General features: G+C 39.1%; 1 protein-coding gene across 1 annotated transcript; it reads right to left on the minus strand.

Annotated features, from left to right (window-relative positions):
• Window positions 1–1077: 1077 nt before the first annotated feature.
• On the minus strand, window positions 1078–22814 carry ap1m1 (adaptor related protein complex 1 subunit mu 1). The gene is made up of 12 exons (XM_047367205.1): window positions 22614–22814; window positions 20218–20374; window positions 20005–20072; window positions 19772–19902; window positions 15197–15344; window positions 14868–14994; window positions 12086–12228; window positions 9506–9577; window positions 9058–9216; window positions 8651–8776; window positions 2280–2355; window positions 1078–1870 (listed from the first exon to the last, which is right to left on the minus strand). Exons 1-12 carry the CDS (start codon window positions 22653–22655, stop codon window positions 1848–1850), a joined length of 1272 nt encoding a protein of 423 aa, XP_047223161.1. The 5' UTR covers window positions 22656–22814; the 3' UTR covers window positions 1078–1847.
• Between the last annotated feature and the right edge of the window lie 2757 nt (window positions 22815–25571).

A 25571-nucleotide genomic window follows, 5' to 3' on the forward strand; every position in this document is an offset into this window, starting at 1 on the left:
CACATTGCCCATCATAATTGACGGAAGAGATGGTTTGAACTTCCTCCTTCTCCCTCTTCTCTTAGCTCCTGCTCTGCATCCACGGCGTCTCCTTTTCAACTCATCAGGGATTTGGAGTTGTAGTTGAAGTATTATTTGAGCTTTTGAGATATTAATCAGCTGCTCCCGGTTGTAAGAAACAACTCTGTTGCCATGGCAATGCATCATAACAAATGTCCAAAAATAGAAAGTATTAAGAAAAATCCTCGAGGCTGCACAGCATCCGACACCGGAGTGGACAGTCGTCCAAAAAAAAAATCAACTGTATCCACCACAAGAGGTATAGCTCCCATAAAAGAATAAATCAGAATAAAAAGTAACAAAGCTACTCCAACCTGCTGCCACCTTGAGCGGCGCAAATCAGATATCAGGTTGATTAATAATAAATGTAATTCTTCATTTCCTTGATTATTAACTCACACTGATTTTTCACATCTTAATTAATCTTCGACTAATTCTACATAAACCTTATTCCTGAGTAATATGGAAAAATCGACATATATTATACATGGTAGATATCACAAAAGGTTTGGAAAACGATTTTTTGATCGTGGAACTGATTTATGAAGATTAGAGTAGTTTATTATAGCTTAATCTCACTACACCTCTGTGATGAGGACACGTGACCTTCAGCACCAGCTCAGAGTGACTCAAATGTATTAAGGAATGTCTGAGTCCCCATGTTGGGTAAACTTAAAGCAATGACCTAACACAGAACCACTGCAGAACAATAACTGGTCTGTGCTCATCCGTCCTACGTTTCTCACTCCAACAAGTCACCGACTGCAGCTTGACTCAAGTCTTTTCCAGTTTTGCTGCTTGTTTACGGAGGAATCTCACTTAGCTGCTAACAACCTTATGGTGCTCTGAGTATTACAAGTTGCACTGTTGGGTGTATTTTTCCACTCGGATGAGATGGAAAGAACCATCCATGGTCTCCCCCAAGTACTCTGTTTTTCTAAGCAGAGTTTTTCCCTCCATTTAGCATCCATGGCAGTGACGTCACTTAAGAAATGACATGAGCAGGTGATGGAACAGTTTTCTCTAAATATACATTTAATGACCGAAAACATCATGGTTACAGACAGAGTAAAGGAAAGCAGCGGTCGGGGTGCTTCCTGTGCAGCGTAAACTCACCATTTTTAGTATCTTTTGCAAAGCTGAAAAAAGAAATCTGTGGAGTCAAAACGGACAAACTAAACAAAAAAACAAAAAAATGCATGAAGGCGATGTTTTGGCATGTATCTATGGCATCACATGCAGCTCATAATACAAAATGTTTTGCTTGAAATTTACCGTTATTAAACTAATAACACTGAGTTCATTAACATGTAACAAATATTTACAAATAATGAACAAGGTAAGGAGTTGTGGCAGAACGAAGCAGCTTCATACAAAGAACACATGCTGTAACTGAATGACCGTTGTGCAGGTGATTACAGTAACTTTAAAAGGGGACTGTAACATACTCTTTTGAACTATTTGACCCACTATGACAGACTGTGTGTCACTCTGCAGTGTGTGAGTGGATGTAAACATTCTTCCTGCTTTCCCCGATCTCCATCATTTCTGGATCCAATCAACCATAACATAATCATGTTTCTGAAACTTGCCCAACCCAAGCCTCCTTCTAATAATTGCATTGATCGTGAATGGATAGAGGTTTAACGAATTGAGAGCTATACAACTAAAGTAAATACTGACAGTCCTCTTATCTACAGACTGCCACCTGCCTTCCACAGCGCATTAGCGCCTCGACTCCACCCCGTCTTGACTTCCACCTGCCCACATGCCGGCTGAGGCGCTGCCTACTGGGTCCGGAGCTGGTAATCTGTGGAGGAAATTGACAAGACTTAATCAAATGTGCAAATGAAAAGTAGGGAATCCTAGAGAAATCAGCTGGAGGCAGCTGATGCTTTCCACCCCGGATTGGATGAAATACGAAGGAAATGAGATGAGGATGTTTGGCAATTAGTGGCAATATCAGCTACAAGACCAACATGTGCAACATTGGTAATCTCACTATGATGAGCAGGGGGAAGCTTGAGAAAATAAAGCTCACTTTCTCACATCTAGTAGGGCGTTGCTACATTGCCTCATGTTCTGCTCTGTATCCCTTTTTCATAGAACTGCTTCTCCTCAAGGTCAGTTCCCACCACATTGCACAGTGTTGCCCAACTGTTGCCTAATACCTGCACATATGGGCACTTTACACAGCTACAGAAAAACCATTGACCTACCTCCGTTTTGGGTGATGTAGCGCACCCACGGCAGGGCCTGGTATCCGCTCTTCTCTATGATCTTCAGGTAACGCACCTGCAGGGGAACAAAGAAAACGAGAAAGGCAGGTGTAAATAAATCGGAAGAAAAGACCAACGCATCTCTTCTCTTTAGTCCCATTATACATTAAACATAAAAGGTTTTACTATTTTTGTTATAAATACAGGCAAAACTCTGTCCCCTACATAGCTTGTTGCAAACTGCAAACGGGATGTCATATATGTATATATTTTTAATCACTCTTCCAGAAAGAGCAGATTTGTTGAGTCCATGACATATAGCTGTCCTGTCAATAGAGCTGTGGATGTTTGCAGCTCCTCCAAAGCTACCAAGGGCTTCTTGTCAGCTTCTCTGATTAATGTTCTCCTTGCTCAGCCTGTTAGTTTAGGTGGATACCCATGCAATGAAAGGTGTGACCATGCTCTCAATCTTGGATTATTAATTTAAAAGCTTCCCCTGCTATATAATTCTCCACAAATTTAACCTTTAAGCTTGTGCCGAGCAGCAGGTTATAGTAGAAGCAGCGTTGTTGATGAGGAAGCAGTAGTATGAGTCACACAAGAAGGAAGCAGCTTTCAAGGGACACACAATGTTAATTTACATAACTGTAGATTTTTTTGTGATGCCAGTGAGGGGAAAAAAAGTGCACATCAGCACAAATAAGATACAACTTTCACAAGTCAACCGATATTTCAGCTGCCTGATGTTACCACAGAACTGAATTTCGAGAAGAAATGCTAAAAATACCCTGCAGTGTTAGCGCTGTCAAACACGATTGCAGAACGTTTTTCCCCATCAGAAGGAGAAATAAAACAGTAAAGGACATGTAAAGATTCTGTAGTAAAGTATTACTTTAGTTGACTCAATGAAACGCTTTAATGAATTTTGTGTGTGTGATTATGTAAAGCGGGCCTACAACCTACAACGCCCAAACCCAGGACAGCTTTCATGCCTCATTGAGCTTCTGCAGTCAAAACGCTCGACCAATAATTCAGCAGAATAAAAAAAAAAAAAAAGGTGCAATTTGAGATGGAAAACCCGGCTGTTTCGAAGCGGACATAACCTCTCGTCTCCGTCCTGGCTGTTCCCAGCTGAAAGTGGAACAGACGGCGCAGGAATTTGTGCATCAGGAGGCGGGAGAGCTCTGGGAAGACCACGGCACCGGCCGCCTTGTTATTACCTTCCACTGCTCTCTGTGAGGTCAGAGCGAGCGCTGTGGTCACCGAAGACATGACAACAAAACACGCAGACGCGGGATCACCGAGTCTGCTGGCGCAGCACTTCTTCCTCGCATCCTGCAGCCAAACATGCATCCCGGCCTGGCCGTGGGCACGCAGTCAGCAAAACAGCATGAAAGGATAGCCTCCATAAAATATCATTATGGCTTTGTAAGATGAGAAGGGAATGGGAGGATGTTTGTACTATATCGTTTGGTAAGTACAGACTGCATGTGTGGTCTGGATTTATCAGACTTCTTGTAGATGGCATGGCCAGAAAGGAGAAGAAAAAACACATCTGCCAACTTGTTTGAGTCCTCTCACCTACAGAGCCAACATTTGAAAAGTCGCTCGTATTTTCACCCAACCAACGTGTGGGGTTACATGGCTTTCCAGTTAAACTTATACGGTGGAGCTACTTGCATCATACATGGTTCACATGTGCGCTCCCCTACACTTAGTGGTGGAGTTAAGGGAAACTTTCTCATGCTTTGATATTTACATGGGTCTAATTAAACTTCACAGCCTCTTCTCACACGTAGAGTGGTGTCACTTGGCTGCATTAGTCTGAGACCCAGTCTGCATTTGCCCTGTAATAAGGGGAAGGTTGCACACTTAACACAGGAGTCTGATGGGAACAGGGATCTTGGTAGGTTGTTTGTGAAGATGGATGTGAACCATCGCTGCTGGCATGGGAAAAATAAAATGGATTTCGGTTGAAAAAAATAAGGCTGTGAAGGCTTTAAACTGCTTATTTAAGACTCCTATCTCAAACTATATTGTGACATTTCTTTCTTCAAAAGAATAAAAGGGGAAAACCTCCAAATTAGTCTCACATCTGAACCTTTCTCACTTTGTCATGTTACAATTGAAACTTTCATTGTATTTTAGTAGTTTATTTAATATTGCATAACTGTGTAGTGGAACAAGAAGGATATATATAGTTTTCAATAATTAGTAAACACACTCTGGTCAGATGACAGCGAAATGTAAATGTATTTTCCCAAATGCTAACTGCTATGTGATTTGGAAACGTAATGCTGGTGGCCGCTTCATGCTTTTTTTTTTAAAGCAATGATAAGAAAGCTGGTCATAGTTGATGGAAATACTGGTAAAAAACCTGTTAAAAGGCTGCAAAAGATTTTCAACATGCAGCCAGAGCTACAACTTAAATGGTTTACGTCCAAGCATGTTCATGTTAGAATGGCCCAGTCAAAGTTCAGACCTCTTCTCGACCCCATCTGACTGAGCATAGGCTATATTGCAGAGAATTGGGCAAACATTTCAGTCTCTAGATGTGAAAAGCTGGTAGAGACTTGCCTCAACAGATTAAGGTTGTAACTGCAACCAAAGCTGATATTGAATCAGAGGGACTCAATATGTATGCCTGGTCTCTGAGCAGTTTATTAACATTTATCATTTTCTTTGCACTTCCCAATTAAGCACTAATTTGTGTTTATTTATCAGATAACATTGCATTAGAATGCAGTACAGTTTCTGGTAGTAACGTGACAAAATGTTGAAAAGTTCAAGGGGTATTTAGAAAAAAAAAAGGTTTTTAGAACAGTGGCTGAAATACGTTAGCCCCCCACAACAACAAAAAAGGGTGTTGTGTGGCATTTACAAACCGATCTCTACAGGTGGCTTCCTCGCAGGAAGTTTGATAGTTTATAGAAGCAAAATGTTCATTTCCAGCTTAATTTTCCAGTTGTTAACAGAATTTCATGACTGATCCAATAATTCATCTGTGCCTGAGAACGGAAAAAAACTTCAGACTTCTTCTGCTCGTTATTTGTTTGTTTCTTCGGGTACCTTTGAGGGATGAAGCTCAGGCAGGAAACGCTGAAAAACAAAACTGTTGATCTGAGCGAATTCAAACTAACTTACAGTTATAGGTCGCCTTGTTGTCAGAGCTGCGGCAACAACATTTGGAAGGGTGTGTCCAGATTGAAGCGAACAGGAAACCCTCATGTGTTTGAATACAAGTCATCAAGGTTTGTAGAAAACCACAAAAGAGGATCCACCACTACAGCACAGATGAGCAAGTCAGAAGTTCATCAGAGCAGAGATCGTGCTGATTCTCAACCCTAAACTCTAACCTATCTATGTATAACTTTGGATTCTTGAGCTTTTTGGATCAAATTGAGAATAAAGTTTTATTTTTAAATGACCAACATCTCCGTTTTTTTTGTATGATTATTATTTTATAAACACTTGAAATGATTTCCTTCATTAATTGGAGAATTAAGGCAAACATGCATGTTTTCATGCACTTTTGCTATTATTCGAATATTTACAAGAGAGCAAATTGTGGGTAAATCATTGCAACTCATTCAGCTTACCATGGAAAATCACAACAACTCACAATCTAGCCCCCCCCCCCATTACAAATATCATACATATCAATTAATGTTGGATTGAGAGTCGTGTTTCCGAGTGGGCCGCATCATAACTGAGCAACTTAATAACATTTTACTGAGGAAGATGGGAAATGTGGGGAAGCTGGAAAATATGACCTCTTGGCTCTTTTAAATGATTCATACAGAAAACAGCAAATAAAAGCTGGGATATAAATGCAACTCTGTTACCAGGAGATGAAGGTCCTGCATCAGCTCTGAGGTATTAGCTGCAGGTTTATTACAGAGCTTAATGCCAAAAATATGTAGCTTGTTATTGAGGCAAGTTTAGAAACTGAATGTTTACATTTAATATGAATGCTTGCTTTGTTACTGCGGCACTCAGCCCTAAAACCAAAATAACCAGGGTCGGCTGGTTACTGAAATACAAGCAGTTTAACCAAAGGAGGAGTGCTTTCAGTTCATTCATATCTGCTATTAATAAACAGGACTAAACATTTACCAGTAGATGAGGTGCATTTCTATATTTAACTTCTGATTTTTAATAGTATTGAGTGTACAGATCAGCTCTTGTAACATGCACTGTGGTTACAAGTGAATACCATACCAGAGGCACCATACAGCACCCTTTAACAATTACTGGCACCTGTGTGAAAAGCATCAACATCAATTCATTTTTTTTTATTGCCGCAGTTTTCCAAGAACTCCAACAAAATAAGAGGGATTTTCTTTACCTCCCTACCATCCTCTTTGCTTTGTGGCTTGGCAAGATAAACTTGTCTTGTCCAACCTTATGCCTGGTTCACACGGCAAGGTTTTAAAATCAAAACCTGAGAGACCCCACACATGACGATAAAACAAATATCATAGATATAACAGGTTTGGTCCTACAGTTTGTGGTGTACAGCCGCAAGGCAAGCACAACACACCACGCACGAACAGATTTCACTCACGAACATTCAGATGTCAGATGAGAAATCTTCAAACAACAAGAAGGAAACAATGACGACAGATTGTGGACTAATTTTAACAGAGAAAAAGCACTAGAAAATTGAGACAGCACGAGCAGGGGCTCTACTGGCTACACTATGATATGAGTTGTTACATACTGTGTTTAAATTGTTGTCTGTTCTAATATTTCATTGAGCTTTTCCCCCATTTGGGATTCCCCTCCGTGTTTCCGTCACCTCGCTTTCTGATTGGCTAAACGTCACATACAACAGGCTCGTTTGACCTCTGGGAACACCCCACACGCTAGGATATCGGGCCAAGACAATCCAACGTGTTGAATATCCCATATTTAAAGTAGGAGTGGTCCTGACTTCCTGACGCAGAATAGATCACTTTTAACACATCACACACAAAAGGAATATCTCATAAGATGATCTTTAGAGCCATCGTGATGATCGGGGGTCCATAGGATCGTCGGAAGGGGAAGATCGGGTCAAAAATCGGCAAAATTATCCTGTGGTGTGAACTGTGAATTAGATGTGGGTAGGTTTAGCGCTACTTAAAAAGCTCAACAGAAAACTGTCTTATCTTAATGGTCTGCACTCTTGTTTTTCCCATTTTGAGGAGTGGCTAAGAGAAATGGGCCCCAATTCATACCAAAAATTCAGGGAGAAGGAAGTTCTCTGATATGCTAATCAACCTGAAGAAAAATATATATATTAATTTTATTTAAATATACATAGACAGGAGCTGTAAGTGGTACCAATAGCTATGACAGGGTAAAAAAAATAACATTTATTTCTTAATATGTTATTTTTTCCTTAAGTCACACAGAATTATTGAGTTCAGTTTTCTCACATTTTCAGTGCAAGATTATGCTCCTTTTACTAATTTTAATGCTTTTTCCCACAGTTTTAAGTAGGGGTGCCAATAAATGTGGATAGGCAGTAAAACATCGATATGTACTTAAATAAAGAGGAAATAGTTAAAAAGTTAACATTTAAAATAGATGACTTTTAAAAACTTTCACTGAGAATTTCAATGTCATGAATGACATTATATGATTAATTAGACATTTTTAAAGAAAAATCCCAGTATTTCATAACTTAACGTTTTAAAATCTAAGAAAAGACAAAAAACAAGAAGCATTCCAGATTAAAAACAAATAACATTTTACAAACATAAAACTGGGAATATAATTATGTAGAGGTTCACATACAATATAATACTCTCCAATGAAGGCGAGCATCGTTTCCTCCCCTGACCAGGACATGGGAAAGCGTAATTTTGTGTTGTGGAGCTACACATATAATCACAGCACAACTGTAATCATACAGTAAATGTAACACGTGTGTGTCAGTCTGTGGTCAGCATGAGGGAAACCTGAAATATAAACACTAACTTCTCTCTGCTCCATGGAAATTACAATCAAAATCCTATTAATCTACCAGCCTGGTACTAGGAATGACGGTTTATATCACTGTCATTATGATAAAAAGAGAGGGCCAAGTTCAGGTTGATGAGCACTTGCCTTCTGCACAAGTTTACTTTAGACCAGAGAGAGCTTTAAGGTGTTGCTGTGCTGCCCCCTCTGGTCTAAAACTAGATATTGTTTTACTGGAACAGGTTGGCCATGTATAGTACAGGTAATCACCATGTGTTTGGATCAGCACCCAGATGAACAATAAACACAGTATGGTTGAATGAGCAGATTTAGGAAATGCTTTGAACTTTTCTGCTCCGCTTTAAAGGAAACGTCTTTGAGGGATTACCACTCAATAGGGGTCACCTGTGTGTTAAGCCTACCTGGATCCCTGAGGTGGTAAAGTACGGGATCTCAAACTTGACACTGATTGGTGGCTTTCCCTCTTTATCTTCTGCCTCTACGCTCGGCAAACCGAAGTGAGCGCGCATCAAGTATTCCTTTCCTCCCTGTGACAAGTTGCGACACAAGAGGTTTAATACAATGTTATGATCTGTGATTATAAATATATTGTTTTTAAACGTGTAAAATGAAGCCAGAGAATAATACTAACAAATACTTTTTGTCAATAAAAGCAGGGAGTAAATGAATAATAAGTAATAAAAAAACAGAAGATACTATGTAACAAAAGCTGGATTAGAGTCATAAAAGAGGCTAAAGGTAACAAAAAGAGCCCTCAATTGTTTGTAAACCGTCACTATGACACTATTGGGTCACGTTTTGTGCTCACTGGGAAAGACTTGATTGACCAGACGATCTCACTGTTCTCAGGCACCCACTTCACACTGCCCACTGTGGTCTTGAATTTGGGTGAGTCAGCGTCTGTTGGCACAGGAATGTGAATCTCCACGTTGTTGGCCGTGGAGCGCCTCTTGAACTGGCTCTTTGCCTAAGAGAGGAAGAACAAGCAGAGCAAGTTTAAAACAACGTGCTGCCTTAGCGATGTCTTTAACTGGGACTTAAGTTTTGCTTTACATAAGCGTTATATAGTCACGCGTTTTATTCTGTACAAGATTTATGAGTCAGTTTAGTTTGCAATGCACATGAATGCACTTTAGACCAGCCTTTACAACCAAGCCTTTTCTTTGTTATTGTTTGTACTTTTATAGGAACCATGAGACCAGGGTGTAGTTTTGGATGACACAGCAGTTAATCCATGTGCTGAGAAAGCATCCTACCTTTATCATGTACTCGATCCGGCTGTGAGAGTGCTTCTCGATCACAGACTCGATCCAGATCAGGGGCTTCACCTATCAGACAACATACTGGGATTCAATATTAATGGACACATAACTTCAGATCTACTCTGAAGAGCTTGCTAGTTTAAATGGCAAGTCACAGTCACCACCTAGTGGATGTTCCCTATTGCTACATGGAGCAGAGTACCAGCATACAGAAAAAGGACAGAAATTAATCTTGTTTTCATACTTAACTTCAACAGATACATGATACAAGTGAAATATGCCTCATGATCCTCAGTGTTTGCATCTAAAACACAGCAAAGGCTTAATTGTGCTGGACTGTCAAAATATGAATACAGAGATGAAAGAAATAATTGTGCAATAATAATAATAATAAAGTAAACGAGTCACTAAATGTTAGTGCTAAAAAAAAAAAAGAGTAAATAGAAATGCACAATATTTTTTATTGTACAATTAACTCCACAACAAAACAAGAGGGTTTCTCTGGGACCCCTTATCAAATTTTTATAAAAATAAATATAATTGTAAAAAAAAATAAAACAACAGCAAAGGTAGAAGTCTTGATTAGATATGCCTTCTAAAAGCTTTCTAAGAAAAAACAAGTAAATATATTGATCAACTTTGGTCGGTGCCCCTTTTTTCCATAATGAGACGATGGCGAGCTAAATGCGGCTCTTTAAAGACTAAAACATGACGAGTGTGTTTTCATTGATGAATATGTTAGTGGGGGGTCTGTCAGACGTTCAAAATGCATGACATTTCTGTCTATTGTGTATGTAATCTGTCAGTAAAAAGCTAAAAAGTATCAGCAATGCCGCTCCATCCCATCCTTGTATGGTCACACCCACCACCACAAGTTGACTGATTCATTAATTGATGGACCATGGTGGCCACGGCACATTCGATAAAGGAGCTTGGTGGTCGGAAACCACGAAGGGATCTATGGACAAACTTTAACTATGAACCATTCGATAGAAAAACCGAATGTTTTGTAGAGAGAGACGGCAGCGGACTCAAACTAGATGGAAAAATACCAAAACTCTTAAGCGGCATCTGGAGACTCACCACGCTGATATTCTTCCAAAGGTTAATATTTCACATTATTATTATTTTATATATATTATTTTACATACAATATTACTCGACAACCGGCTTGTGATAAATTTCATAGTAAGCTTAAAGCCACATAACTCCTGGTGCAAATGCGCAGCTAACTTCAGGTTGAAACTAGCTTGGATGCACTAACATCAATTCATTAGCTTATGTGTCTTATTGTTATGTGTAGAACATGCAGGGATTTCTGGCCAGGCTGACCCATGATTGAATGATTGAAACATGGAGGGAAATGTAGCATTTCAGACCTACTGCTGCTCCCCATGTGTCTAAGTGTACAGTACACTTGGCTTCTGTTGTATGCTTTTTAAGATATGATACCTACTGTACACTTGATTGTTTTGTATTCACCTTTAAACAAAATAGAGAATAGCAGTACAGAGTTCTATGATTCAGAAACAGTAATCAAATGTTACTGCTCCATCCGTCTCAGTCGTGGTGTCCTTGGGCAAGACACTTCACCCTGCTGATGGTGGTCAGAGGGCTCGGTGGTGCCGATTGTATGGCAGCCTTACTTCTGTCAGTGTGCTCTAGGGCAGCCTACCAGTGTCAGTGTGTGAATGTGTGTATAAATGGGTGGATGACTTTGAAGATTTTTTAGCAAATATGTAAGGAAAGGAGAATGAGATAAATGCAATAATTAACTAGATATGTAATGAGTCAATCTGCTTTATTTTTTACCTGGTCACTCTTTTTAGAAGTTAATGAAAATACTACAGACACAGTAACATTTAAGAAACACTTTTTGGATTGTAAATGTCTGAATCACATGCAGTCACAAACAAGGTGAGTTTTTGCCTTTGTCATTTCCTTTTCCAAGAAATTCTTTAAATTGCAACATTTGAGAAATCTCAGCATTTCCTTTGCTGTGAGGTGGGGTGTTAGCAGATTTGGATTTCCGATGCAGTGAGTGGACAAAAACAGACAGACACAAAGATAACCTCCTGCAATACACCTCCATGTGTTTACACCACTGATGTTGCTTCTCCGTCTCATCTCAACCCACAATCCTGTGCTTCATGCCAAACAAATAGCACATGGCAAACCCCCTGCCCTCCCAAAACACATATAAAAACGGCAACAAGATGAAAATAATCATCGGTTGTTGATATCTTCCCACTTTTACTTATTGGACCGATACCAATGTTATTTAAAAATGGTGTTTATCGCGCATCCCTACTTTCTACGCCACTAAGACAAAAGGCAGATGCACATAGCATTATTGGTGAATAACCGTTACTTTCAGCCACTGGAACCAACTAATTTGGACTTTTAGAAAATAGAGATGTTATAAGAGTTATCAACAGCATGTAAGATACTAATTGCTTATAACCTTTCAGCAGAAACTCATTTCAGGATCTTGAACTATCCATTCAAAAGCAACACTTGAACTACTATTTTGCAGGGGTTTCACTGAAAAAGTGCCTTTGATACATTACTTACATGAGTATTCAAGCGGTAAGACATGAGTTCAAACTCTCCATCTGGAGGGATGAAGGAGATGGTGCGGTCATTCTCAAAGCGAGAAAGACGGACACACTGGTGAAACTTGACATCCTCCAGCTCTACTGATTTACTCTTCCCTCCTGAATTAAAAAAATATTTGTTTAAAATAATTATTTCTAGATTGAACTGTACTTTCATTTCATTACATACAAAGTCATATACAGGTCCTTCTCAAAATATTAGCATATTGTGATAAAGTTCATTATTTTCCATAATGTCATGATGAAAATTTAACATTCATATATTTTAGATTCATTGCACACTAACTGAAATATTTCAGGTCTTTTATTGTCTTAATACGGATGATTTTGGCATACAGCTCATGAAAACCCAAAATTCCTATCTCACAAAATTAGCATATCATTAAAAGGGTCTCTAAACGAGCTATGAACCTAATCATCTGAATCAACGAGTTAACTCTAAACACCTGCAAAAGATTCCTGAGGCCTTTAAAACTCCCAGCCTGGTTCATCACTCAAAACCCCAATCATGGGTAAGACTGCCGACCTGACTGCTGTCCAGAAGGCCACTATTGACACCCTCAAGCAAGAGGGTAAGACACAGAAAGAAATTTCTGAACTAATAGGCTGTTCCCAGAGTGCTGTATCAAGGCACCTCAGTGGGAAGTCAGTGGGAAGGAAAAAGTGTGGCAGAAAACGCTGCACAACGAGAAGAGGTGACCGGACCCTGAGGAAGATTGTGGAGAAGGGCCGATTCCAGACCTTGGGGGACCTGCGGAAGCAGTGGACTGAGTCTGGAGTAGAAACATCCAGAGCCACCGTGCACAGGCGTGTGCAGGAAATGGGCTACAGGTGCCGCATTCCCCAGGTCAAGCCACTTTTGAACCAGAAACAGCGGCAGAAGCGCCTGACCTGGGCTACAGAGAAGCAGCACTGGACTGTTGCTCAGTGGTCCAAAGAACTTTTTTCGGATGAAAGCAAATTCTGCATGTCATTCGGAAATCAAGGTGCCAGAATCTGGAGGAAGACTGGGGAGAAGGAAATGCCAAAATGCCAGAAGTCCAGTGTCAAGTACCCACAGTCAGTGATGGTCTGGGGTGCCGTGTCAGCTGCTGGTGTTGGTCCACTGTGTTTTATCAAGGGCAGGGTCAATGCAGCTAGCTATCAGGAGATTTTAGAGCACTTCATGCTTCCATCTGCTGACAAGCTTTATGGAGATGAAGATTTCGTTTTTCAGCATGACCTGGCACCTGCTCACAGTGCCAAAACCACTGGTAAATGGTTTACTGACCATGGTATCACTGTGCTCAATTGGCCTGCCAACTCTCCTGACCTGAACCCCATAGAGAATCTGTGGGATATTGTGAAGAGAACGTTGAGAGACTCAAGACCCAACACTCTGGATGAGCTAAAGGCCGCTATCGAAGCATCCTGGGCCTCCATAAGACCTCAGCAGTGCCACAGGCTGATTGCCTCCATGCCACGCCGCATTGAAGCAGTCATTTCTGCAAAAGGATTCCCGACCAAGTATTGAGTGCATAACTGTACATGATTATTTGAAGGTTGACGTTTTTTGTATTAAAAACACTTTTCTTTTATTGGTCGGATGAAATATGCTAATTTTGTGAGATAGGAATTTTGGGTTTTCATGAGCTGTATGCCAAAATCATCCGTATTAAGACAATAAAAGACCTAAAATATTTCAGTTAGTGTGCAATGAATCTAAAATATATCAATGTTAAATTTTCATCATGACATTATGGAAAATAATTAACCTTATCACAATATGCTAATATTTTGAGAAGGACTTGTATTTCAAGTATTTATTTCTGTTTAATATGACAATTGTTGCTTATAGCTGAAGAAAATTATAAAGTCTGTTTTTTAGAAAAGGAGAATATTTCATAGAACCAATAAAAAAATGATAAATTTAATACAGAAATGGTGTGGCCTACACATTCACTGGATAAGTCACACAAAACCTTTGCTAAAAAAAAAAAAACAGAGTGCATATCAATGGAAAGTTGAGCGGAAGGAAAATAGCCACCACATGCAGAATTCAGCTGTCACATTTATTATGTTAAGAGAAAGATCCCCGAGTCTGCAGAGCCACAGCCTTCAAGTTGCTTAAGGTCCAGAGCAATTTACTTTATGGTTCCCTCAGCTGACAAGCTTAATGGAGATGCTGATTTCATTTTCCACCAGGACTTGGTATCTGCCCACACTGCCAAAGGCACCAATACCTGATAGATGATCGTGGTATTACTTTGGATGATTGGCCAGCAATTTCTATCCTAACCTAAACCCTATCGATAATATATGAGGTATTGACAAGAGGAAGACTGAAGATATCAAGCCCCAACAATGTGGACGAGCCGAGGTCCGCTATTAAAGCAACCTAATATTCTAAATTGCTTAAGTCGAAGGGAACAAGATTTCCTCTCTTGTTTATCGAAGATATTTCACCCAGTTTCTTCAGTTAAAGAAGCCTTTTGGATGAGAGGTGAAACGTGTTCAAGAAATAAGAGAAGAAGTCCAGCTGCCTCCTACTGGGAAGAGAACTTTGGATTTTAATTAGCTGTTAGCCAGTATCATCAAAATTAAGAGAAATAAAACGGTTTAAATATATAACTCATTGTGGGAAGAATTTATATTTTTTCCCCTTTAGACCTGAATTACTGAAATGAATGTAACTTTTGATGAAATTTTAATTAATTGAGATGCATTGGTAAAAGAGAATCCTGCAGTCCAGAACTTACGTCCAGTGTTTTCAAACAGAACCTTGTCGTTCAGACCCAGCCGCAGCTCGGGCATCCCAGACAGGAAAACACGCATCTTAATGGAACCAACAATCTCACTACGCAAAACATTCCCATTGGCACTAACCTGAAAAACAAGAAGATACAAAGTGTTAGTGAGTCAGAAAAAAATTATTAAATACAGTTTTATCCACTTAAAGAGATCATATAAAAACACAGAATCAATAAGTCTGACACTCAGCATTGTGACACACACAGACAGGAAATACACAATCCGTGTTACTGAAATTCCTTAAGCAACCCAGGTCATTTAAACAAGGAGTTCCTACCAGGAGGTTGACTGACTCAATGACGTCCAGGAAGACTTCATTCTTCCTGTACTTGATGCCCTCTGACCTCCAGGAGACGGCGTTAGTAACTGTGGCGGGGGGTCGCGGTGCCCCGGTGTCTAGCTTGTGTCCTTCTTGGGTTATGTATCTGAGAGGAGAAAAATAATTTAAACACTGAGCCAGAACTGAAAAAAAGGAAATTAATTGACTGCGGTTCCCAGAAATCATCAAAGGAGGACAGAGGCTCCCGTGGATACAAAGGATTGCATGACTTATTACTGTACTCAGACTGCACAGGGGGGGAAATCCAGAGTTAGCCTGCTACATATATGCTTCATTCACCATCCTGTAAGGTCAAACATTCACATCCCCTAATAATGAAGACAATAAACTTTGCTTTGCAAGGATAATTATAGGAAAATGCCAAGAAGGAGAAGGGGCTAACTTAGAAGATTAATGTGGTTTCAGTGACATCTAGTGGCAGATCTGCACGTTTGGAATGAACTGCCAACCCATCTGCATTTACTGTTAAAGAAAGGTACTAAAAACATAACTAAAGGCATAATATTCTAATTCTGTAGGTGTAGAAATAAAAGCAAAAGAACAGATTTTGTATTAGATGTGGCACTGATTCAAAAAACGAGGATTTACCACAATTTTACATGTATGAGGAGCTTTTATTAAGTAATATCTTTGCTATTTTTAACGTTTGGTAAAAGCAATTTGCATTAATATTTGATATTGTTCAAAACAAGAATACTTTCAGTTGGAGTTAATAAGTATTAATGATGTATTTATACTTTAAAGATTCTTTATTTTTATTTTAGTTTTTCAGCATTTAAGCAAATTTTATATTATTTGTTTAAATGCATCGTTAACTGTCATTATTTTAGGTTTTATAGACTCCATATCCATGTTAACACTTAATGTTTTTAGGGTTTTTTTGTTTTTTTTTCATTTCCTTTACACATTGTTATGAAGGAATAATTAAATGAAATGCATTTTGGTTAAACTTGGCGAGGAATAAAAACTTTTACAATTTGTGTAAAATGAAAGGAAATAGAAGCAACCCACCGCAAAACATGACAAAACAAAAGCATTTTAAAAGTACAAAATTATTTTATGCAATACACTGTTGCATAATCATTAAAAATAGGAACAGACTGAAGCCCAACTGCATTTAGTTGGTGCTTCTTCCTGTATAACTGTTCTATAAATATGTATATATTTATCTTCTATCTTTTATGTTTAGCTAGTTTGCACTACTAGGTCATCGTAACGTTGCAAGTTGAGCTTCAAAATGAAAAAGGAAGAAACAGGAGCGAGAGACAAAACAAACAGAGCAATTGATTTAGAACGACATTTAAATACAGGCTGTTCATTAGCTGTTTAAAACCAGAGTACAAAAAATAGCATTAAAAGGACTCCACAGTGAGTAGCCCCATCGTTCTTATTCTTCAGAAATTCAAGCAAAGTTGATGGGAGTGTTTCCTGTAGGCTGGTGAGCACTTTCCCCTTTGCAGAGAAGATGGCTTCATAAAGGACATCCTAGTTCTGAAGCGGATGTCTGTCTGTTTATGTAAACCTCTTTCTATCCATCCCCAAATGTTTTACGAAGGGGTTTAGATCAAGAGAAGCTGTAAAATGGTCAAGAAGAGGGACGTTAGTCTCCTGGATGAAGTCATCACTGCATTGAGGAAGACCCTCGGTGATCCCTGCTGCAACATCTCTGCATGGTCAGCAGTAAATACCTCTGTACAACCCAAAGCCCTATTGTTTAATTAAAGAAAAACATCTTCTGAGATCATGATGAAGCCTCCGCAACTGTGCCACATAGAGAACATCTCCAGTGGGGTATCCTTGCCATACTGGTAACACTGGAAGCCAGCACAAATGCCAGACTAAAATTTGTCTCAGAGAATAAAACTTTCTTCCACATTCTAAGGTCCCGTTTGGTGCGCCTTTGCAAAATCCAACGGGGCAAGTTTATGGGGTTGGAGGAGACGTTGCCTTTGAAAACATACAAAATTTTTTGTTCTTTAACCCTCCTTTTGTTGCAGAAACTGTCATATTTATTGGGCTGCAGTGAGGATCAGTGATTACCTTAATTTGAGTCAAGGATCTGCCTGCGTCTTCAGCACCGAAGGCATCTCTTGTGTCTACTTTTTTATCCACTAACGGAATCGGAATCTTTTTTTTTAGGTTTCTGTGGCACTAGTGGCTTTTATTCATTAGTAGCTAGACAGGAAGAAGGGCAGAGAGAGAAGGGGAAGACATGCATCAAACACCCCAGGGCCGGGAATGGAAACGGGGGACAACTGAAGATTGTAGCCTCTGTAGCCAAATGATGCGCCTGCTCTAGCACTGAGCCATGTGGCGACCACACTCTGAATCTTTTTTAAAAATTTAAATGAATGCCTTACTGTGTCCAATGTTAGACAGAGGGCTTTTTTGCCTTTACCGTTAGGAGTTATTAGAGCAGAGATGCTGACAGAAACTATATAAAATCCAGACTATATGTTCTTAAATATATGTTTAAATTTATGTTTGACCCACAGCTGTCCAGTAACACCTCAAATGTTTTATCTTCCACCTCAGCCCTAGACCCTTCTGCTTCTACATGTTTGCCTTCAACCATATCAGAAGATGCTGATGCTTCCTTTGCTTCCACCTGTGTGTCTCAAGAAGTCAAGTGAAGATGCAACTGGAGAGACTGAATAGGAATAAGGCTGCAGGTCCAGATCATGTCAGCCCTAGAGTCCTGAAGGCCTGTGCAGAGCAGCTCTGTGGGATTCTGCAGCACCTCTTCAACCTTAGCCTGGCCCAGAAGAAGGTTCTGGTGTTGTGGAAGACCTCCTGTCTTGTTCCGGTACCAAATAAAACTCATCCATCAGTCCTCAATGACTGTAGACCTGTTGCCCTGACATCTCACATCATGAAGGTCCTAGAGAGACTCCTGTTGGCCCACCTGAGTAAGCAAACAGTAAACCATCAGGACCCCCTTCAGTTTGCTTATCGCTGTGGAGTTGGAGTTGAAGATGCCATCATACACCTGCTTCAACAAACCCACTGTCATCTGGACAAAGCCAGCAGCACTGTGAGGATCATGTTCTTTGATTTCTCCAGTGCATTTAATACAATCCAACCTGATTTGCTTTGTCAGAAACTCCAAAAGACTCAGGTGGAGGCCTCAACAATCTCCTTGATCACAGACTACCTGACAAACAGACCACAGTTTGTGAGACTGAAGGGTTGTGAGTCTAACCAGGTAGTCAGCAGAACAGGAGCACCACAGGGGACTGTACTCTCACCATTCCTTTTCACTCTGTACACCTCAGACTTCCAGTACAAGACAGACACCTGTCATCTGCAGAAATACTCGGATGATTCTGCAGTTGTGGGGTGGATCAGAGATGGACAAGAAGCTGAGTACAGGAAGGTGGTGGACCACTTTGTGGCATGGTGTGGAAACAATCATCTCATTTTGAACGTGACTAAAACAAAGGAGATGATTGTAGATTTTAAGAGAAACAGGAATAAGTCAAAAACTATTTCTATCATGGGAGAAGAAGTGGAGGTGGTGGAGGAGTATAAATACCTCGGTGTTCATCTAGACAACAGACTAGAGTGGAGATGCAACTGTGAAGCCATCTACAAGAAGGGACAGAGCAGACTGTACTTCTTGAGGAAGCTTAGGTCCTTTGGTGTTTGCAGCAAGATGCTGCATATCTTCTATAAGTCTGTTGTGGAGAGTGTGATCTCTTCTACCATCATCTGCTGGGGAAGCAGCATCAGAACCAGGGACTTAAAAAAGCTCAACAAGGTGATAAAAAAGGCTGGTTCTGTTCTGGGGACTCCTCTGGAACCTCTGGAGATCATTGTGGAAAGACGGATTCTTCATAAAATGAAGAACATTATGGAGAACCCTGAGCATCCTCTTCATCAGACTGTCCTACAGCAACAGAGTGTCTTCAGTCAGAGGCTTCTTCAGATCTGCTGTAAGACGGAGCGCTACAGGAGATCCTTCCTGCCCACAGCCATCAGCATCTACAACGTTTCTTTGAAGAAACCCTCATAATGAGCTATAACATTTTCCCTTTGGGATTAATAAAGTATTTTTGAATTTAATTGAATTAAACTTTTGATCATCTGACAAACAACCCAGTTGAGTTTCAATGCAGCTTTTAATATTTTCCACAGGTTTGAACTTTTTCAATTAAACTGTATTTGCAACCTGGTGATGCTCCACAAGCATGAAAATGTGAATACTAAAACTTCCTCCCTGTTCTTAATACTTTTTCCAAGAATTAATCTGCTGGTGTCAAGAAAAATTGAGAGACTGCAGCATCTGGAACATCACTGGTGAGAGATTTATTAGCTTTATTGAAGCATCAGACGGGGACTCAGTATTGGCAAATATCTCAAACTTAAATGGGAAATGGGGACAAAATGACATTCTTTATAGGGGCACCTCTAGCAATAATTTATAATGCATACTGACAAATTAACTAGCTCTACTTCCACTCAGTGAATCTCTAGCTACCTGCCTTAAGGTGACTCAAAGAAAACACTTACTCTTGCAGAATTTTGCTGTCGGTGGTCTGGGGATATCCAAAATCCATCAACTCATCCATCAGCTCATAAATGATGACAAAGTTATCTCTAATGCTTTCTTCCTCCAACTCTTTGAAATACTCTGAAAACACCTGAAAAACAGAACTGTGGCTTTACAAAGCTGCATAATGTTCATGTTTGTATTGTAATGTGTTTGTAACTATGCGCCAAACCCAGCAGAGCTTCTTTCATACCTGGACAATTTTGTACAAGAAGGAGAAAACCAGAGAAACGCTGGCATTTTTCTTGGATGTTGCTACCACTGAAGACAAGCGAGTTAAAGACGTAAAACCCATGAAACACACACTCTGTAAAATGACATGTCAACAATGTGCTTGTGTATAAGAATTTCAAAATAAAACCTAAATGTTTGAACACAAATGGAGCAGCGTGAAGAGCTTGGATACAGTAAAGGTTATTGTGTTTGATCCACATGAAACGGACGCCTCCATGAGCCAGGATCGGAGAGAGCGTCCCCTCCTCCTCTTTGTCCATCAGAAGGGTCATGAAGTGCTCGATCTCGGACATGTCCACATCTCCTCTGTAATTTCGACACACCAAGACCTGAACGGAACAGTCAGAAGAAGCATTCAGTCTTACATGATGTAAGCGGCACTATGACTACCACACTAAGGAACTAAATGAAGTTATCTACATGCTAAGCTTTTTTTCCCCATTTGTATTTAGTCTGTTCTTCCGTTGCTGCAACTAGGAGGCTTATTACGCTGTATTCTATTGCTTACTATTTTTTTCATACAAACAACACAGTACTGCATTCATTACAGAGATGCATCATTAAGCTTTTCCTGGTTGATAGCGATTTCTAGTTTTCTTCAAGGTCTGACTTGCCAGTTTTGATTTTGATGGTATCAAATTATTCCAGTGCAGCTGAAGGTAAAATAGGTTAATTTTGAACTGCAGCTGAATAAATGGAGCATCTTTAAATAATCCTCGGTTTTTTATTCCTAACATTTTTAACACTAGCATTAAAAAGGCAGTTGTTACTCCGTTCTGTCATCTACCACTTGGCCTACGTTCAGGATGGTGAATGAATAAAAGTGTACTTTCAGGGCAATGAGAAGGTGTCCTTGGAAATTTCTTTTTACAAACTGGCACTTTGAATATGTTTTCAAGTGTTACAGAATGACGTGAAACAGACTGTTACATTTGAAATTTAACTAATTCAATCAGACTAAGATGGATTGCATGTAACCTGATTTATACTGGACCTGGCTTCTTTGTGTTAAACTACAACATAGGAGAAGATGTTGACGGTTGTTGGGAGTAACAGGCAGCTGACTGTAAACTGATTAACAGCTTGGATGGCAGCACAATCTCTAAAGTGATCTACAACATGGAGAATCAGGCTGTACTTTCTGAGAGAGCTCAGACATGTTAATGTGTACAGTCAGATGATGGAGATCTTCAAACAGTATGTAGTAACAGATACCACCTGCTGTGAAACAGACTGCCGACGAAGCAGCATTAGTGGCAAAGATACCAGCAGACTGTCAACTCATTAAAAAAAGCAAGAAACTGCTTGAACATCACTCTTCATTATGGACAACCATTCCACCCTCCTCATGACACTCTAATGAGACAGCAGAGCTCTTTCTCTAACAAACTCACAAAACAACACCTCAGGAAAGCTTTGTAGTTATTTGCTATTTCACTGTATAACAGCTCAAGGCACCAGAATGGAAAAAAGAGGGGACAAAATGACCAGCTGATCTTATTCTTTCAGAAACTACAGATCTAGAATAATTTTCACACACAAACATCTTTAAAGTTTACAGAGATTGGGCCAAAGAACAGAAAATATCCAGGTTTTGAGGACAAACATCATGCCAGTACAGACCAAAGTGTCTCAAAATCAGACAGCAAAAGATGGTACATTTGTACTATGCCATTTTTTGCCCTTATTGGACACACATGTCTAATTAGTTGTGCTACAAACTTTACTGCAGCTACTACTGTGAATTCCTTGGTCATCTCACGGTATTTTACATGCTATTCTAAAATAGCATTTAAACTGTTTTTCATCAGTGGATCAATAAATTGTTAATTCGTCTATCAATAATGACAGTTGAAAATAGATTTCATATAAATAAAAGGGCTGGACAGAAAAATATTAACATGAATTTAGTGAGACAGCTTCAAGCTGAGTCAAAAGGCTCTTTCAAGAATCTGTAAAAGCTAGATCTGGACTTTTATTCATTTCTGTATGCATGTATCACGTTATTATTAGGGGGGGATATTCTTCTTGTGTCACAGTGATAACATAAGGACAGAAAATGAACTAGAAACATTATTAATTGAAGTTCTTCTAAAGGTAAACATTGTTTACCTTTACGGCTTTGGCCATTGCTGTGCAAAGAATATACGGTTTCACCACCATTAAACGTGTCTTTTTTGTTAGATGGCAAACAATACTTTAAAAAGAGCTGAACTTTAGCGCATATGAGCATATTTGTTTTTAAGCTACAAACCTTAATTTGAACATTAGGACGCAGAGATTGAACCATCTGTGTGTAATATCCTCACTGCGGCTAACAGCTGGTCACCTGATTCATTGTCAAACAAAATTAAATCTGCTTTTCGTCATAACTAAACTACCTCATAATCATTATTTTAATCTTTAAACATTTTATTCTGGTGTAAAACGATACATTAGATCACAGGATAGATCTTTATTATAGCCACAGACGGACATTTGTCCTCTCTGGTCTGAGCCACATTGTAATCTGTCAACCTGCTAGCTGGGCTACAGTTAGCTTAGCAACATTTCTCCGTTATATCTTACCTTCCCTTTCAAGTCCAAGACGTACACCGCACTGGCCGACATCCTGAACCTGATTTACACGAGCTCAGATTAGCTCGTTATATGATCCTCACTGATCGATAAGTGATATTACTCGTTTACAAGAAACATCAAAAAATCTGTCTTTTCATTCATAATACTGAGAAGAAGACAATCCTTCCCTTTTTTCGGACATCCGCAGTACATCTTACGAGCGAGCGCCCCCTTTAGACCAAGAAGAGCAAACGTATCTACAGGCGGCTCATAAATCAGTTCAATGAGTTCCCGAGTAGCAAAAATGTATATTTTAAAAATATATATATATATATTTTAATATATATTTTTTTTAAAGCACAAACAAACTTATTTGAATCATTATTTAAACTATTCATTAGTTTTGATCCATAGACCTGAACTAAACAGCTGCTTTAATGTAGTTCATGCATATGCATATTTTTTCCCCTTTTGATAGTTACCACAAAGAACGTATGTGCAATATTTAACAATAATTTCTTTCTAGCTTTGTACATGACAAATACAATTTTAAAATGTAGGAAATGTTCAAAATTTCAACGTGTATGACTTAATAAACAGTTTGTATGCTCCAATTACTTTTTAGTCTAATAAACAAACATCTAGTGTTAGACACATAAGTGGTGCCCCAAGCATCTTTATTGTAACTCAAATATGGAAGAATATGTGAATAATACAAATATAAGGTGTTGATTAATGCAAAACATTTTATTTTAAAATGTTAGTCTTGACCTTTAGAGTTTTTAATGGACAGGCTCCTAAATAATTCACCAAAATGTTGATTTCACATTTTTCTGGTCACACTCTTAGGTCCTCGGCCAGGAGCTTCCTGAAGGCCCGGGATGACCTGCAGTGGCCCCCCTAGGCTGTGGAACGCCCTGCCCCTGTCTCTATATGTGGCCAAGGCTGTTGATTCATTTAAAAAGCAGCTTAAGACACTTTTATTCAGACAAGCTTTCAGTTAAATTCTTTATTTATTGTTTTATTAGCAGTTCTTACTCTCTCTGTTTTATATTTAGCCTTTATTTGTATCTAATTTACTTGCACTCTGCAAGGCACTTTGTGATGTTTATCTGTGAAAAGTGCTATATAAATATATTAATAATAACCTTATATAAATAATAACCTTATAATAACCTTATATAAATTAAGGTTATTATTTTTATTATTACTCTATGTATTAAAAAATGCATATCTTTTACATATTTTTACTTTTGGTACCATACATACATTTTCTAATTAGGTTTATGATCAAAGCTTATGCTTGAAAACTTAACTTAAAATACCCTTTTTACTAAAATTACGTATATTTTTCTGTTACCAGAAATCCTACATTTTGTATTATTCCAATTTTAATATAAGTTGCAAGCTCTGAATGACATAAAAAACAAAAACATTGCATTGCTGCTCTAATCACATAATGATTACCACAAGATAGCACCATTTCCATTCCAATAAACCTACCATGCTGAATCATGATTATACAAATTCATTGCCTTTCAAAAGTATTCATGCTCCTGGAAAATTTTCACAAAGTGCAGAGCATCTGTGAACGTCTGTCCGCAGACTTGGATTTAGGTCTGAACTTTGACTGGAACTTTGACATTCAAGGACTTTACAGGACAGCTGTATTTATACTGGGATGAAATTACACAGAGGTGGACTCTGTTTACTAGTTACCTTCTTAAAGCTATTAGAAATGGACTGGATTTTATTTAGGGTAAAGGGGGTGGAAATGCCTGCACAGTTCAGATTTGAAACAATTATGAAGCGATAATGTACTACTTTGTGTTACTTTATCACATAAAACTCCAATAAAACTTTGATGTTTGTATTTGTAATGTGATCAAATGTGGAGAAAGTCAATGGGCATGAATGCTTTTGTAAGGCGCAGCATGAAGGCACTATGTGACGAGTACTCATATGAGTTTTTTTAAAGCTGCATGCAAATAGTTCAAACCTGCTCTGTTGTTTTCTCATAAATTCTAATACTGTTAAGCATCTGTCGATCCCAAAACAGTTTATCGTCTAGCTATCACTGTTAAAGTGCAATGCTTAACTGGCAGCTTAGCAGCAAGTACTGACATCATGAGAAGCAGGGTGAAAAGGAGTTCTGAAACTTCAGTAGAACATTTTTTTAACTAATGGATCTCAAAATATTACAGTAATTATCATATCATGGTGTTATAATTCTCAAAACAAGTGAGGTGACTGCTGTGGTGGTCAAAAAAAACAAGAAGTGCCTCATAGCTTAATCAGACATCATTTGTTTATTGGTAGATTCTTTATGGACATGTTTGTGCAGAATCCTTGTGCGGACAAAGTTGGCATGCTAACGTTGATTGACAAATATGCTAGTCTTGTGATATTACATCAGGGGATTGCTACAGTACCCTGTGAAAATTAGACATGCATGATAATCTCCTGACATGGACTGACTTCAACTGTTTATGTGAGCAAAACTGGATCTGTGGATGTTACCACGACCAGAAACATCATGGAGGAACTCTATTCCGTTCCACCATTCCCAGTACTTTGTGATTTATACTTAGCAGGACTGTGAGGCTACTCCCAGGGCGACACTGTGGCGTTCGGGGGAGTTTTTACCATAGAAGGACAAGAGGGGCCTAGCAATGATTTCCTGTGGGAGGGTTCTGATTTCACTTACTCCTCTTCTGATTCACTCTGTCTCTATCTGTTTCTCTCACCCTCCCTGTGTTCTCCTCTCCTACTCCAAGCCCTTTGACTTATTGGTGTAAAAAGTATTTGCTGCAGTGCATTTCACATTTGGCCAATATCTTGGAAAATCAAGATGCGTGTGTGTGTTTTAACCTTGCCATTTAAAGGCCATCAAACTGCCAGCATGTCATGATTTGGTTTGAAAAAACAGACATCTTTAATAAAGAAATTAGAAGAACTTACAGGGGA

Source organism: Girardinichthys multiradiatus, chromosome 6 (genome assembly GCF_021462225.1).
Source record: "Girardinichthys multiradiatus isolate DD_20200921_A chromosome 6, DD_fGirMul_XY1, whole genome shotgun sequence".
NCBI classification, from domain to species: Eukaryota; Metazoa; Chordata; class Actinopteri; order Cyprinodontiformes; family Goodeidae; genus Girardinichthys; species Girardinichthys multiradiatus.

What these genes read in the sequence shown, in the direction of transcription:
- ap1m1 (XM_047367205.1), bottom strand. Translation starts at nt 22,655, where the DNA reads ATGTCGGCCAGTGCGGTGTACGTCTTGGACTTGAAAGGGAAG. An exon ending in GGATCGAGTACATGATAAAG is followed by an intron (nt 9,217 to 9,505) that starts GTAGGATGCTTT and finishes TTCCTCTCTTAG; the next exon opens with GCAAAGAGCCAGTTCAAGAG. An exon ending in TTACCACCTCAGGGATCCAG is followed by an intron (nt 2,356 to 8,650) that starts GTAGGCTTAACA and finishes GTTCCCCTGCAG; the next exon opens with GTGCGTTACCTGAAGATCAT.